The 13,475-nt window shown below is 56.0% G+C and overlaps 1 protein-coding gene across 12 annotated transcripts in view; it reads left to right on the top strand.

The window, feature by feature from the left end:
- EPB41L1 (erythrocyte membrane protein band 4.1 like 1) overlaps positions 1 to 13,475 on the top strand; it is a 115,971-nt gene that overhangs the window by 58,391 nt on the left and 44,105 nt on the right. For all 12 annotated transcript variants that reach the window (XM_056122010.1, XM_056122009.1, XM_056122020.1 and 9 more), the window contains 5 exons: positions 3,840 to 4,027; positions 5,591 to 5,755; positions 5,947 to 6,051; positions 6,585 to 6,627; positions 11,527 to 11,602. In XM_056122010.1, coding sequence (XP_055977985.1) covers positions 3,854 to 4,027; positions 5,591 to 5,755; positions 5,947 to 6,051; positions 6,585 to 6,627; positions 11,527 to 11,602 — 563 coding nt within the window. In that variant the 5' untranslated portion in view covers positions 3,840 to 3,853. The remainder of the gene's footprint in view (positions 1 to 3,839; positions 4,028 to 5,590; positions 5,756 to 5,946; positions 6,052 to 6,584; positions 6,628 to 11,526; positions 11,603 to 13,475) is intronic.

The raw sequence follows: 13,475 nt of genomic DNA, 5'->3' as shown, positions 1-13,475 counted from the left end.
AGAACTCTGACACTCAGACCACTCCCCACTGAGATCGACCCTCCATCTAGACCCTCCCTTGCGGAACCTGTCCATGTCCCCATCCACAGCCCAAAGGGAGGGAGGAGCGGCGCCTTCTCTCCACCAGCAGCTGCAGTTCCCCTCAGTGAAGTCACTTGCACAAGGTCACAGAGTGGCCTGTGGGTCTTGCCCACTGCTTCCCTGGCGGGTCCGGAACCAAGGGAGAGAGTGTGCTGGGCCTGGTACAGCGGGGCTGGTGCTGGGGGCCTGCGCGTTTCCAGGAGGCTCCCGGGAGGCCGCCTGCAGCCCCAGGCCCTCCCCGCCCAACCTGCATCCACCCCACGTGCCTCTGTGCCTCTGCAGCTTCTCCTCAGTTGCGGGCTGAGGGACGCCAGCCTTGTCAGGCTCTCCTGGATCCCCTTCTGGGCCATCTGCCCAGGTGGTGACTCAGCCCAAAGGGCCCCTCGCTCACCCGGGCCATCTCCTGTCTGGATTGTCCCCTTTTTACACCAGATGGGGGTGCCCCCAAGTGGGCCCCAGGGCAGAGGCCTCCTGGGCCAATCCCTGTGATTCTTGGTGAGCCTGACCAGAGATTCCATGTGGGGATCTGAGGACCAGGTGCTGTCTGGGCCCTGTGGTGCTGGGGACTGCCCGGGTCACCCTTGCAGTGCTGGGTCCTCCAGGGCCACACCCCGATCCCCATCTCAGTGCCGTGCATGCACCTTAGCCCTGAGGTTCTCCCTTTTCGTACAATCTAACCCCATCCCCCACCTCCACCCCCACCCCCTAGCTCGTTTCCTTCCTTGGAAACTTTCAGCCCTTCTCTGGATCACCCGTCCCCAGACTTCCCAGAGGCTGAAACCTACACCGAAGAGCCTCACTCACCTCCTGCTTGGGTGTGGAACTTGCTTGACTGTTTCTGGGTTACATCACCTGCCCGAGGTGCCAGGAGCATGTGGGCAGCAGCCCCTACCTCTCTGACCGGCCCAGTGCCCAGCAGGCTCCCGCAGGCCCTGCCGACCTGGCCCTGGGCAGAACTGAGCCCCGTGACTGGCCGTGGCAGACGCCAAGGCCAGGTTTTTGGCTCCCTTTCCCACGAGAAAACCATGCCATTATCCCTTGGTATGGGAAATCCACTGCCAACCTTACTGTAGCTTTACAATAATAATGATGCTATTTGTTTTGGGCTTTTTTTTTTTTGGTAACTCATACATTTTAAGTTTAAACAAAATTTATCTCCTTTTCATTCTGTCCTACCAACTGTGCATATTGGAAAATTTTGTTTTGGCGGGGTTGGGGGTGGGTGTTGGGGTGATCTCCTGCTGTGTTTGAGGTTTACTCGTGGCTCTGTGCTCAGGGATCATTCTGGAAGTGCTCAGGGAGGAACCAAATGTGGTGCTGACAATTAGACCAGGGTTGGTCACATGCAAGGCAAGTGTCTTAACTCCTGCACTCTCTCTGGCCCCAGAAATAATGTTTAATCTCGTGTGCGTGTGTGTGTGTGTGTGTGTGTTTGTGTTTCTCTTTTCAAGGGTGCTCAGGGGAACCATGTGATACCAATATCTAACTCAGGGCTCCTTACACAAGTCTTAGATGTCCTTTAAGCCATTTCCCTGATTGGAAAAAAAAAAGATTTTTATAACTTCTACTTGTGTGTGTATGTCTCTGTGTGTGTGTGTGTGTATTTAGGAACACTCTGAGTGTAGTAGAAAAATTGAGAACTACAGTTCCAGAAAAAAGGAGGGGGGAATCATCTGTATTTCCGCCCCCTAGAAATAACCATAGTTAGTAATTGCTGAATTGTCGCTATCTGTGTGCTGGCAAAAACAGGGCCAGTCTGTACAAAATGTTGTCTGTCAGGCTTTTCTCGTCAGATGTGTCCCCGAGATTTCTCTGTCAGGCCCGTTTGCTCTAAAATAAGAGGCATGAGCTCCCTCTTCTATAGTCTGGCCCGGGGCGTCAGGCTCCCATCCCCTTGGCTTCCTGCCTGGGCTCCTGTGCTCAATCCTTCCAGTACATTCTGTTGAGGAGCTTTGCTTGAGGCTGTGGAGGGCCCGGAGAAGCAGCAGCAGCCTTGATGCAGAGCCTGGATCTGGGGAGCGGTGGGTGGTGGGGGACGGGGGGGAGGGGCCGGGGAGGTGGCAGGAAGATGCACCGCTAGTTGTTCCCCTCTCTTTCGATGTCTGGGTGTCCCCAGGAGAGGAGAGGGAGGAGAGTGAATTTGTTCAAAGGGCCGCCAGTGTCTCTCCTGCACAGAAGCCAGCGGGGTGGTTTGCAGATGGTTCTTCTTTTGGCTTGCAAGAAGACACAGGTGTGGAAGGGTCAGAGAGGATGGGCTGATGGGGGAGGGAGCAGGTGGCCCCCGGAACTCAGAGCTCAGGGACCTGGGGACAGGTGGATTCTGCTGCTCCCAGCAGAAAACAGATGAGCTGGAGGCCATCATGGGCAAGTGGGCATCTCCTTCTCAGGGTTCTAACTGCTGTGCCTGAGAACAGCCAGTATCCGTTCCCCATGGCAGGCCGAGAAGAGGTCTCGAGCTAGGCAGACCAGATTTGAGGCTAGGGGGTGGGAGCCCCCCAGAGCAGTTCTGGCCACTCTTGGTGTTTGCTTGGCTGTGGCTTTAACTCGTGCCTGTTCAGTCAGTGATAAGGGTGGAGAGGAGGAAGATTCTTTTTTTTTTTTTTCCTTTCTGGGTCACACCTGGCGATGCACAGGGGTTACTCCTGGCGGTGCTTGGGGGATCATATGGGATGCTGGGAATCGAACTTGGGTCGGCTGCGTGCAAGGCAAACGCCCTACCCGCTGTGCTATCTCTCCAGCCCCAAGAGGAAGAAGATTCTTGCCCCTCATCTTTTGAAGGGGTGGGGTAGGAAGAGTTGTGTTCAGAGAACCACGAGCAGTGCAGCTCAAACCCAGAGGTCCTACGTGCCGAGCACACGCTGCAGAGCTCCTCCCCGAGTCCCCACCTGCTGTGGGTACAAGGTCTCAGGCCTATTCGTCCCCTCAGCCACACCCCCAGCTCCTTCTTCTTACTTCTTTGTTTGTTTATAGGCTATACCAGTGGTATTCAGGGTTTACTCCTGGCTCTGTCCTCAGTGATCATTCCTGGCGGTGCTCCAGGGACTGTAGGTTGTCCTGGGGATTGAGTCCATTCAGCACCTTAACCCACAGCACTGCTTGGCTCTTCTGCCCGGTTTTTCTGTTTTTCCCATCATCGAGGTCCGGGAGGCTTTTGAGAGCTCCTAGGGATGAAGGTGGCCCAGAGGACTGAGTGGGCTTTGCATGAGGGAGCCCTGGGCTCTAGCCCTAGGACTGCAAGGCCCCCTAGCAGTGTGATGCATGATCCCCAAGCACTGAGCTGGGAGTAATCCCTGAGCACTGCCAGGTGCAGCACCAAAACCAAACAACCAGGGAAAAAATAGGCGTTCCATCCCTTTGGGTCCATCCTCACAACACCCTGAGCAGTCAGTGGGACAGAAATTAAAGACACTTGGGACAGGAGGTGTCCCAAGTCACCACCTCACGGTCTGGAGTGCAGGACTCTTGGGCCTCGACAAGGTTCCTTGAGGGTCTCCTGTGTGCCAGGTTGTGGTGGGGAACCCCCTGCCACAGTTCTTTGTGTCTGTCCCCTGTGCCCTGGGCAGATGGAAATCTTGTCACCCCAGGACAGGAGTTGGAGTCCAAGAACATGGGGTGTCTGTGTGTGGAAGGGGGATCCGTGACCCATCACATCTCCTCATCTCTCCCTGCACCCCTCTTGCCCTCTTTCGGTGGTTCTTTGTTCATGGGTCCCTGTCTGCCCCTCTCCGCTCAAGTGCTTTCTCCCCTGCCCATTGCAGGCGTGCTGGTCACCATGACAACAGAGACGGGCCCCGACTCTGATGTGAAGAAGGCTCAGGAGGAGGCCCCACAGCAGCCCGAGGCCTCCGCCGCCACCACCCCTGTGACCCCCACAGGCCACGGCCACCCAGAGGCCAACGCCAATGAGAAGCAGCCGGCCCCGCAGGACCCTCGGCCTGCCGACCAGGTGGGTGCCCGCATGTGTGGCCGACACACATAGGAAAGCAAGAAGCCGCAGCCCAGCCACTAGGGGACAGAGCCCTTCGTTCTTGTTTAATTCTCCCGAACCTCCTAGGAGCTTAATTCTCCCCCACACACCTCACTTGATCGTCGGGGAAACTGAAACGCAGCAAGAGGGAACGAGTGACACAAAGTCACCGTGCCCTAAAGTGATAAAGTGAGACCAGGATCCCACTTCGGAAACGGTTCTTTCCACCTTATTTCCTGCTCCTCAGCCCGTCCACTCTGGCCTGATGACCCCAGAGCAGAAGCCAGCAAGGCACTGGCTTAGAGGTGTGCTTGGGGTTCCCCAGGGACACTCATGGCGATACCCAGCCTGTGTCACAGACCACTGCAGCGTCTGCAAGGCAGGGGTGACCACCAGGGATTAAACTCAGTCCTCCCCCTGCCAAGCACGTGCTCCCGCCCTCTGAGTCGTCTCCCAGCCCTGAGTCCCTTTCAACAGGACTTAGGGTCTCATCTCTCCAGTAATTCATGCCTCCCCTCATTCTTTTTATTTTTTTTTATAATTTTTTATTTTATAAAGTAGTTCACAGTATTTCATTACATTTAATGTTTAAACACCAATCCCACTACCATTACACCTTTCCACCACCATATTTTGGATGTTTCCATCCCAAACCTCAATCCCTGGCCCTATACAAAATACATCTTTTGTATTGTTTGTTATGAAAAACTGCTGAAAATGCTACAAAAAAGTATCCTTAGAGGAAAGAGGGTGAAGATTGTTGTATTTCACCCAGGAGCCACTGAGCCCTTCTATAAGAGATCACTAACATGTTGTTAGAGGTTGAGCCTTGTGTGTGTATACATACATATATATGTATGTTTATATATATGTGTATATATATGTATTTAAAAAATTTTTTCTCTACGATTGGTTGCCTCCTACTTTGAACTCCACCAGATATGGTATGGTACTCTTGGAGTATGGGTAGAGTATGTGGCAAATGTGGCTGTGTGGTCCAGGAATAGGTTCACTTGTGGGTGAGGCTCGGCCCGAGTGTGTGGAGAGTGGCCATGAGCATGATAGCGGTTGAGTTCTGGAGGTTTTCGGCAGTCAGGGTTCGGTCCTTGGGGTGGGGAGGGGCCTTACCCACCTGCCCCCATCCCCTCATTATTCTTGACAGGCTCGGAGGGGGCAGGGACGCGGGTAGTGTCACCGAGGGTATCCATGTCAGGTTGTGGACTCCCAGGCAGGGCTCAAGACCCAGCCTGAGTGTCCCAGCTGCGGGCACTGACCCCTCCCTCTCTGCTCTCGGGAGCCAGCCCTGAGCACCAGGCTGGGTGGCTGGGTGGTCATGTCTGTCGACTGCGTGTGGCAACAGTGACGTGCGGGGAGGAAGGGCTGCCCTCCGGGAACCCTCCCCTGGACTTTCTTCCTCCATGTGCCTGCCCGGTCACTCCAGGGCTCGGAGAGGGCCACACCCCTCCCCTGCCCTCTGGGTTCACCTCCCATCCCATAGTCATGCATGACCGTGATGTAACATTCCCGCGGTCACATCCGCAGGGCCTAGACATGGAGGAGAAGGACTACAGTGAGGCCGACGGCCTGTCGGAGAGGACCACGCCCAGCAAGGCCCAGAAGTCGCCCCAGAAGATTGCCAAGAAATACAAGAGCGCCGTCTGCCGGGTCACCCTGCTCGATGCCTCCGAGTACGAGTGCGAGGTGGAGGTAGGGCTCCCCCCGCTATGCCATGCCCCTTCACCCGAGGCAGGGCTGGGGGTGAGGGCAAACCCTCAGCTGGGGCCTCACCAGAGGGTACCTCCGGGCTGAGGAATGCACCCCACAGAGGAGACCACCTCTTCGGGGGTTCCCAGGGGTGCCCACAGCCCCCCTCATGGCACCTCCGTTCCCCTCTTCAGAAGCACGGCCGGGGCCAGCTGCTCTTCGACCTGGTGTGCGAGCACCTGAACCTCCTGGAGAAGGATTACTTCGGCCTGACCTTCTGCGACGCCGACAGCCAGAAGGTGCCTGTGTGCTCAGGGGCTTCTTCCGAATTCTTCCCCCTGCGGGGCTGGAGACTTCCTCCCGGGACCCATCCCCTCCACTGACCCTGCTGGGGACTCTCTTCCTGTGGGCATCCTAGTCCTGGCCAATTCTCACTGTTTCTGTCTTCAGCTCTTTCTTTGTGCCCGCAAGATTGAGCTGGCCTGGTCGGTTCACAGTTCTGTCTGCAGCCGCTCCCTGACCCAGGCATTCCTCAGGACCACCCCGCCCCAAGTCACTTCCTAAAAGTGTATCTGGGGATACAGGAGATGGGGAACTAAGATATGTGTGTCCCTCCCCTTCCCCATCCTCCCCTGAGGGTCCTCTCTGAGGTTCATCCTTCCCACTTGTCCGGGGCCACATACTACCAGCCCCTCGGGTACCCGCTCCAAGTCTGTATCTGTGCTGGCCTCACGCCCCTCCCCATCCCAGAAGGCCAGCCAGGAGGCGGCTTCCCTGCCCGGCTGTTTCGGAGTGTTCCTTGCCTCCATCTCCCCTCTGCCTTCTCTTGCAGAACTGGCTGGACCCCTCCAAGGAAATCAAGAAGCAGATCCGGAGTGAGTGTCCCCTGCTTAACCACTTCTCTGTCCTGGGAATCTGGGGGGCTGGGCGAAGGGGACACCAAGTCACAATGGCTGGGGGTGGGTGTGCAACTCCCTCCAACGCTGGAATATGAATTTGGACCCATGAGCTCAGTTGCTCCATACGTGTGACAGATGTTAGAGCTGGCCAGCTGCAGAGCGGCCAGGAACTCAGACAGGAAAGATACAGGCTAGAGTCTTGGCTCACAAAAGGTGGGCTCGCTGTCCACGGTCAGGATGTCCCCAGGAAGGGACCTGCAGAGTCATCTGGAACCAGGGGACAAAGAGGTGGCCTGCGATTTGTCCTGTTCCAGGGCTACTACTGCTGTTAATGAGGGCCCTCTCACAGTTCAGGACCCTGGTCCACCTCTCGCTCCAGGCACAGCCAGCCTAAAGGCACACTGGGCACTATGGGGTCCTGGCCATCTCCTGACAGGCCCAGAGACAGGCCCAAGATCGATCTGACCTGAGACACTGACAGCCAGAAGGTGTCTGTGTGCCCGGGAACTTCTTTCCAAATTCTTCCCACTGCAAGGGTGCGGGACTGGCAGGTTACTGAGGGCATGGCGCGGGCTCCTGGGCCCTCGTCCATACTCTTTAAGGCCTGGGGGGCAGCTCTGAGCATCCGGCGACAGCCGGTGCCTTCCAACCCACGGAGCAAAGGCACGCTGTGAGTGCAGGGGCCACCTTCAAACACAGAAGGGGGAGGTAGGTGGCCTTGGCCGGGGTGCAGGAGGCGGAGCCCTGGCCCTGGTTGCCCGGGCCTCCAGCGGGCCTCCCTCCTTGGCTGAGCCTGTTGCTATGACAGCAGGCAGCTGAGCCGCCCTGCCAGCCGGCTCTGTGGGAGGGGCCTGGAGGATCTCTCCCTGTGGGCTCCTGTCAGCCGGAGACAAAGAGGCAGGGACACCCATCCCAGCCGGCTCTGGGGGACGGACAGGGTCCTAGGCCCAGAAGGCCCCAGTGGGCTGCCCAAAAGCTTTGGGACTCCTGGAGGGCAAGTGTGTAGGGTGAGAGCAGGGCAGGAGCTTCGGAGAGAAACAGCCAGAGGGAGGGGCCAAAACTGCCCACAGGGCAGGGCCCAGAGCAGGGTCAGTGTCCTCCTGCCCCTGAGGCCCACCCGCACTCTCGCTTCTGCTTCCAGCCGGAGCTCCCTTTCTTTGCCCATAGCACACCCCACCCCTCGCCTTCCCAGATGACGCCACGCAGCAGTTTCCTCCCGAGATGGTGCCCATCACCTGGGTACCCAGGCCAGCGCCTCCTCTCTGGCCTCCTGCTTCTCCGTAGTAAAGAGACTTGTGGCGTGGCAGCTGTGTGGATGGCAGCCTGTGTTCCCCCCCCCCCCCCCACACACACACTTCCTGTGCTGTTCTGTTTTGGTAGGGGCTGGGAGAGACCTGGAGGCCACACCTTGCCACACATGTGTGGCCTGACTGTGCGCGTCAGATGCTTTCAGTTCTACCCGCCCCCCACACACTTTATTTAAGCCCTGTGATTTACAGAATTGTTCATGATGATTTGTTACAGGCGTTCAGTATCCCAAACCCAGTCCCACCCCCTTCCTTCCACTACTATCCTATTTTCCCAACCACCCCTCAAGCCTGCCCCCCCCAGCAGACACAAAATAATTTAATTTATATTGCTTGTTACCACTAAATGGCTAATGGAATTATCAAAAAAATGCTTACGTAAGAGAAAATTTGTGAAAATTGTTTGTCTCACCATGGGGACATTAAGTCCTGGTCTGAAGGTTTGCTAAGCTGTTGTTGCTAGTTGAGCCTTCTGTGTTAATGTTTTTTGCTAATCGAGCTTAGTTGGATGCTGTGTTAGATTCCCATCCAATCTGGTGTGCTCCTACAGGGATGTTTGTATTGTCAAGTTTGGAGATGTTGCACGGTTGCAAGCTTATGCTCCAGAAAATTCAGAATAAGGGGGCTGGAGCGATAGCACAGTGGGTAGGCTGTTTGTCTTGCACGTGGCCGACCCAGGTTCAATTCCCAGCTTCCTATATGGTCCCCTGAATACTGCTAGGAGTAATTCCTGAGTGCATGAGCCAGGAGTAACCCCTGTGCATCACTGGGTGTGACCCAAAAATTTTTTTAAAAATCCAGAATATTTAACTGGGATATTTAAGGTATATTTAACTGGGAATATTTAAGCTGTGAGCTTATATGGCGGCAGTGGTAGAATGTGAGTGTGACTGCCGGGGCTTCTGGAAGTACGAGGGGTGGGGGGGGGTGGGGGGTTAGTGGGGGGAGCTTCCCACCCCTACCCCCAGAAGGCCCCAGGGTTCAAGGCCAAGAAACCCTGTGTACCTGAAAATGTCAACCTTGACATCTCTGTGGCTCTTAGTCGTGAGGAGGTAGGGTCTGGCTATTGGCATGTGGACAGTTCCTGGGGTGTGAGTGCATCTGCTTCAGCAGAGCAAGGACCTGGCTTCCCCTCCTCCCCCACCCAAGGGTGCCCAGAGTTCCCAACCAGGGACAGGTGTCACGGTCACGGTCACGGTCCTCCCGTTGTTCATCGATCTGCTCGAGCGGGCCCAGTAACATCTCCATTGTGAGACTTGTTGTTACTGTGTTTGGCATATTGAATATGTCACGGGTAGCTTGCCAGGCTCTGCTGTGCGGGCGAGATACTCTCAGTAGCTTGCCGGGCTCTCTGAGAGGGGCGGAGGAATCGAACTCAGGTCAGCCATATTGGCTGCGTGCAAGGCAAACGCCCTACCACTGTGCTATCGCTCCGTGTGTCTGAGAATTTTCACAGCTAGTTGATCTCTTCTGAGATTTGATCATGAGTCTGTAGGGCTGAGCAGTAGATGAGCTGACACGGTGGCACTGTGGGGTGTGGCCAGTTTTAGTTCTTGGGCCCAGCGATGCTGTGGGTGCAGCTCAGGGGTCCCCAGACTGACACCCAGAGGTGTTGTGGAGGGGCACACATGCTGTGATCAAAGTCAGTCCCTCCAGGAGCTTGCCTGTGCTCTAGCTCTATGACCCACCTCCCCAGCACCCTCTTGCCTTGTTTTCAGTAATTCTGCCTCAGTCCCCCTCTATAAACTGGGGGCAATTCTTGTACTTACCCTTAGGGTGGTTACTATGCTTGTTAAATGAGCTGCTATATGGTTAGGCCCTAGGAAGGGGCCAGCATGCAATAGGGGCCAGTGCAGTAGCTGCAGTTAACAGTCATTGTCATCGTCACTACCCCCGCTGCCCTGCCACAGCTCTTCTTGAGACAGGGCTATTTCCCCCTTAGAGGCTGTGTTCTCTGAGGAGTCAGCTGTGGTCAGGAGCCTGGACTTTGGGGCGGAGGGTCGCAGTCTGAGTCTTCTTCTCTACCACTCACCAGCCGGGTGAACCCCCGCCCCACCCCCGACCCTCCACTCTGGCAGAGTGTGTTGACCCTAGAGTCTGTCCATGAAAAGCAAAGTCTGCGTCAGCCTCATTGCGCAGATGAAATTCCTCTGCATGCCCATGAAGTTCTGAGCCAGACATGTGTCTTAGCAAGTGCAGGGAGCTGGATGGGAAAGGCGGTGTGGGCCGCACCCAGGACACGGAGGGAGTGTGGGCCTGACCCCCAGCCCCGCGCAGTACTGTCCTTCCCAGACCTGCCCCTCTTGCTCCATTTGTCAAGGCCTTTTTAGAGCATGGAACCAGGAATGGTGTGTGTGTGTGTGTGTGTGTGTGTGTGTGTGTGTGTGTGTGTGGCGGGCGGGAAACCGTTGTTCTGATGGCGGCTCCAATCCCCTCCACCCTCTGTCTCTCTTACTGTCTCCAAAGGCCTTAAGACAACCCTTCTTCCACCACTCCCATAACCAACTCAGGCCTCAGCCTTTCGTCCTCGAGATGTGTCCATCGATTTTCTCTCTTGTCTTTTCCCTATCTCAATTTGGAGGTTGACACTTAACCCTGCAGAATGCCCAGGGTTGCTTTTAGTCCATTATATTGGCCTTTCAGTTCCCACCTCTAGCCCAGCCCTGCCATCTGAGAGGAGCCCCTAGCTGAGGGCAGCATTTTCCAGGGGCTTCTGGGAGCATTACCTGGCAGGATGCCCGGGGAGATGGAGGAAGCTGGTCAGATGCAGTTTTTGTTTGTTTGGGGGCCACGGCTGGTGATCTTTAGGGCTCACTCCTGGCTCTGCACTCAGGAATCACTCCTGGCAGTGCTCGGGAGACCGTATATGGTACTGGGGTTTGAACCCGGGTCGGCCACATGCAAGGCAGGCGCTCTGCCTGCTGTACTATCTCTCCAGTTTCCCGGATGCATTTTGGGAACTGTGTCCTGCCAGTCTTCAGAGAAATGCCATCTCCAGTGGCAGAGTGGGGTGCAAAGGTGCCCAGTTAGCAAACCAGGTTAGCTGTGGTGGTCTCAGCTATTGGCCCATAAGTGCCAGCCCGCCGAAGTAAAGAAGTCGGCCTGCTGCAGTGGGCATAACTGCCCTTCAATGGCCTGACAGACAGACAGGTGTGGGAAGGGTATGGACCACCATTCTTGAGCCGGGGCCCTCAAGGGCCTTAGATGGGGCAGGCACTCTGGGCCTCCCGCCAGTTCTAGTGAGGTGTTACCATGGCTGGCCACCTCATGTCAAGGACCTCTGTCCCCACCTGCAATGCGGAACCATCCTAGGACACACAGGGTGGAGGTGTGTTGAGTGGTGTGGCCGTCACCCTAGCTTTTCCCTCCTACTGCCAGCATTGTCTGTGAACCTGGGCCCCTGACTCTGCTCAGTCCAGTGGGAGGAACGTCCAAGGCTTCCTGCCTGGAATTATGGAAGTGAGGAACCTTCCAAGGTTTCTGCCTTTCCGTCGGATGGTTCAGTCTGGAACACACCCCTAAGATGGTGGACCGGGCCTCTGACCTTTCTCCTGTCTTCTCCTCTCAGGCAGCCCCTGGAATTTTGCCTTCACAGTCAAGTTCTATCCCCCAGACCCTGCTCAGCTGACAGAAGACATCACCAGGTGAGGGTCATGCAGGGGCCAAGTGAGATGACCATGTGGAACCAAGCTGGAGGGGAGGTCCTGGCCTGGACCATCCTGGCCTGGGGAGGCTGGGTGGTTATTTTTTTTTTCTTTTTGAGTCACACCAGCAATGATCAGGGGTTACTCCTAACTCTGCACTTAGGAATCACTCCCAGTGGTGCTCAGGGGACCATATGGGATGCCAGTGATCGAACCTGGTTTGGCCGTGTGCATGGCAAACGCCCTCCCCTCTGTGTTATCGCTCCAGCCCCTGGGCAGTTTCTTTATGTTGAGATTGGAACTCAAAAACCTGCCGTGGACACCAGAGGAAGCAGTGAGAGCAGTGGTCAGTGGCAGCCCATTCCCTGAGGTGGGGACGGGGGGGCTCCCGGTGCAGTCAGCCGCCGCCTCCTCTGACAGTCGCTGCCCGCCCAAGTGGGCGAGAGGCCGGTGTGTGAGAACTGCAGCTTTCTGGGCTGGCACTGGCATTGGGTCCCGCGTGCTGCGCTTGCCTGTGTCTGACACCTCCAGGCTGCTGGACCAGAGAGACCAGGGGGCAGCTGCAAGCAGTCTTCCACACAAGCTTCCAGGGGACTGTCCTGCCGGAACTGGGAGAGGCCCTTCTCTTTTGGGGGGTGGGGATGCCCAGGTGATGCTCAGGGGATCCATGGCCTCTCCTGGCGATTCACAGTTTGTAGGCCCAGCAGGTCAGTTTAAAGGTTATTCCATGCTGAGTGTGACAACCCAAGCTGCCAGGCAGTGTCTGGGGAGCTCCAGTACCCCATGCAGTGGTGCTCGGGGTTCCAAGTGCAGTGTTGGGATTTGAACCCAGGTCAGCCTCATGCAAGGCAAGCACCTTAACTCCTCTCCAGCCTCTCCTGCCCCGACGCCCCTTGTCCCTAGATGCTTCAAAGAGAGTCCCCCACCCTGTCCTCATGCTAACAGGGTGTGCCTAGGACTTACTCCCACAGTGGAGAAGGCTGGGCCCCTCCTTAAGTTTGCCAGGAGGTGGGCCAAGATCCCGGGGCCCACTGTGGCCTTGGGAGGTGTTCCTGGAATAGAGCAGGCCCCTGACCTTGGCTGCTGACTCCAAGGTCAGCCTGAAGCTCCAAGGGCAGCAGCAGAGTCTGGACTCTGCCCCCGAGAGTCCCTGGGAGCTGTGGACTCAGGATGACCTGGCCCTTACCCCTCCATTCTGCGCACAGGACTCTCGACTCTAGGTGCTGGCGCCAGAGTCGCCAGGAGGGAAGTTAGCCCTGTCCAGATGGGTGCCCCCAGAGATGGGTGACCATAGAAGCTGATTAATTCAAAGCTGCTTCTTTCATTATTTTTAATACACACACTTATATATATTTGAATCACTGAATTATAGCTACAAGGTTATTCGTGACTGCGTTTCAGGGGTATAGTGTTCCAACACCGAACTCTTCACCAGTGTCCACTTCCCTTCACCAGTGCCCCAGTTTCTCTCCTGTCCCCCACCTGTCTCAATGGCCGACACTTTTTTCTTTTTCCCCTTTACGGCACCACAGTTTACAGTACCTAAACTGAGTATCACGCATGTCACTTTACCTTCTTTCAGCACCCAGTCCTCATCCAGAGTGACCATTTCCCTCTGTCATTGTCATGGGGGTCCCTTCCCTAACCTCTCCCCCCTCACCTCCCAGTGGCGAGCTTCCTACTAAGGACCTGTTATCTTACTCTTCAATTCTGTTGCTTTTGGCCATCAGTTATTAATCTCCTAGTATGTTCCTTTATATCCTGCATATGCGTGAGGCCATTCTGTGTCTGTTCCTCTCATCTTGATATTCCCAGATCGATCCATGTAGCAGCAAATTATATGCACTCATCTTTTCTTACAGCTGAGTAGTAT

This window comes from Sorex fumeus, unplaced genomic scaffold (genome assembly GCF_029834395.1).
Source record: "Sorex fumeus unplaced genomic scaffold, SorFum_2.1 ptg000044l, whole genome shotgun sequence".
NCBI lineage: Eukaryota > Metazoa > Chordata > Mammalia > Eulipotyphla > Soricidae > Sorex > Sorex fumeus.
This window is presented reverse-complemented; position numbering and strand designations above follow the sequence as displayed.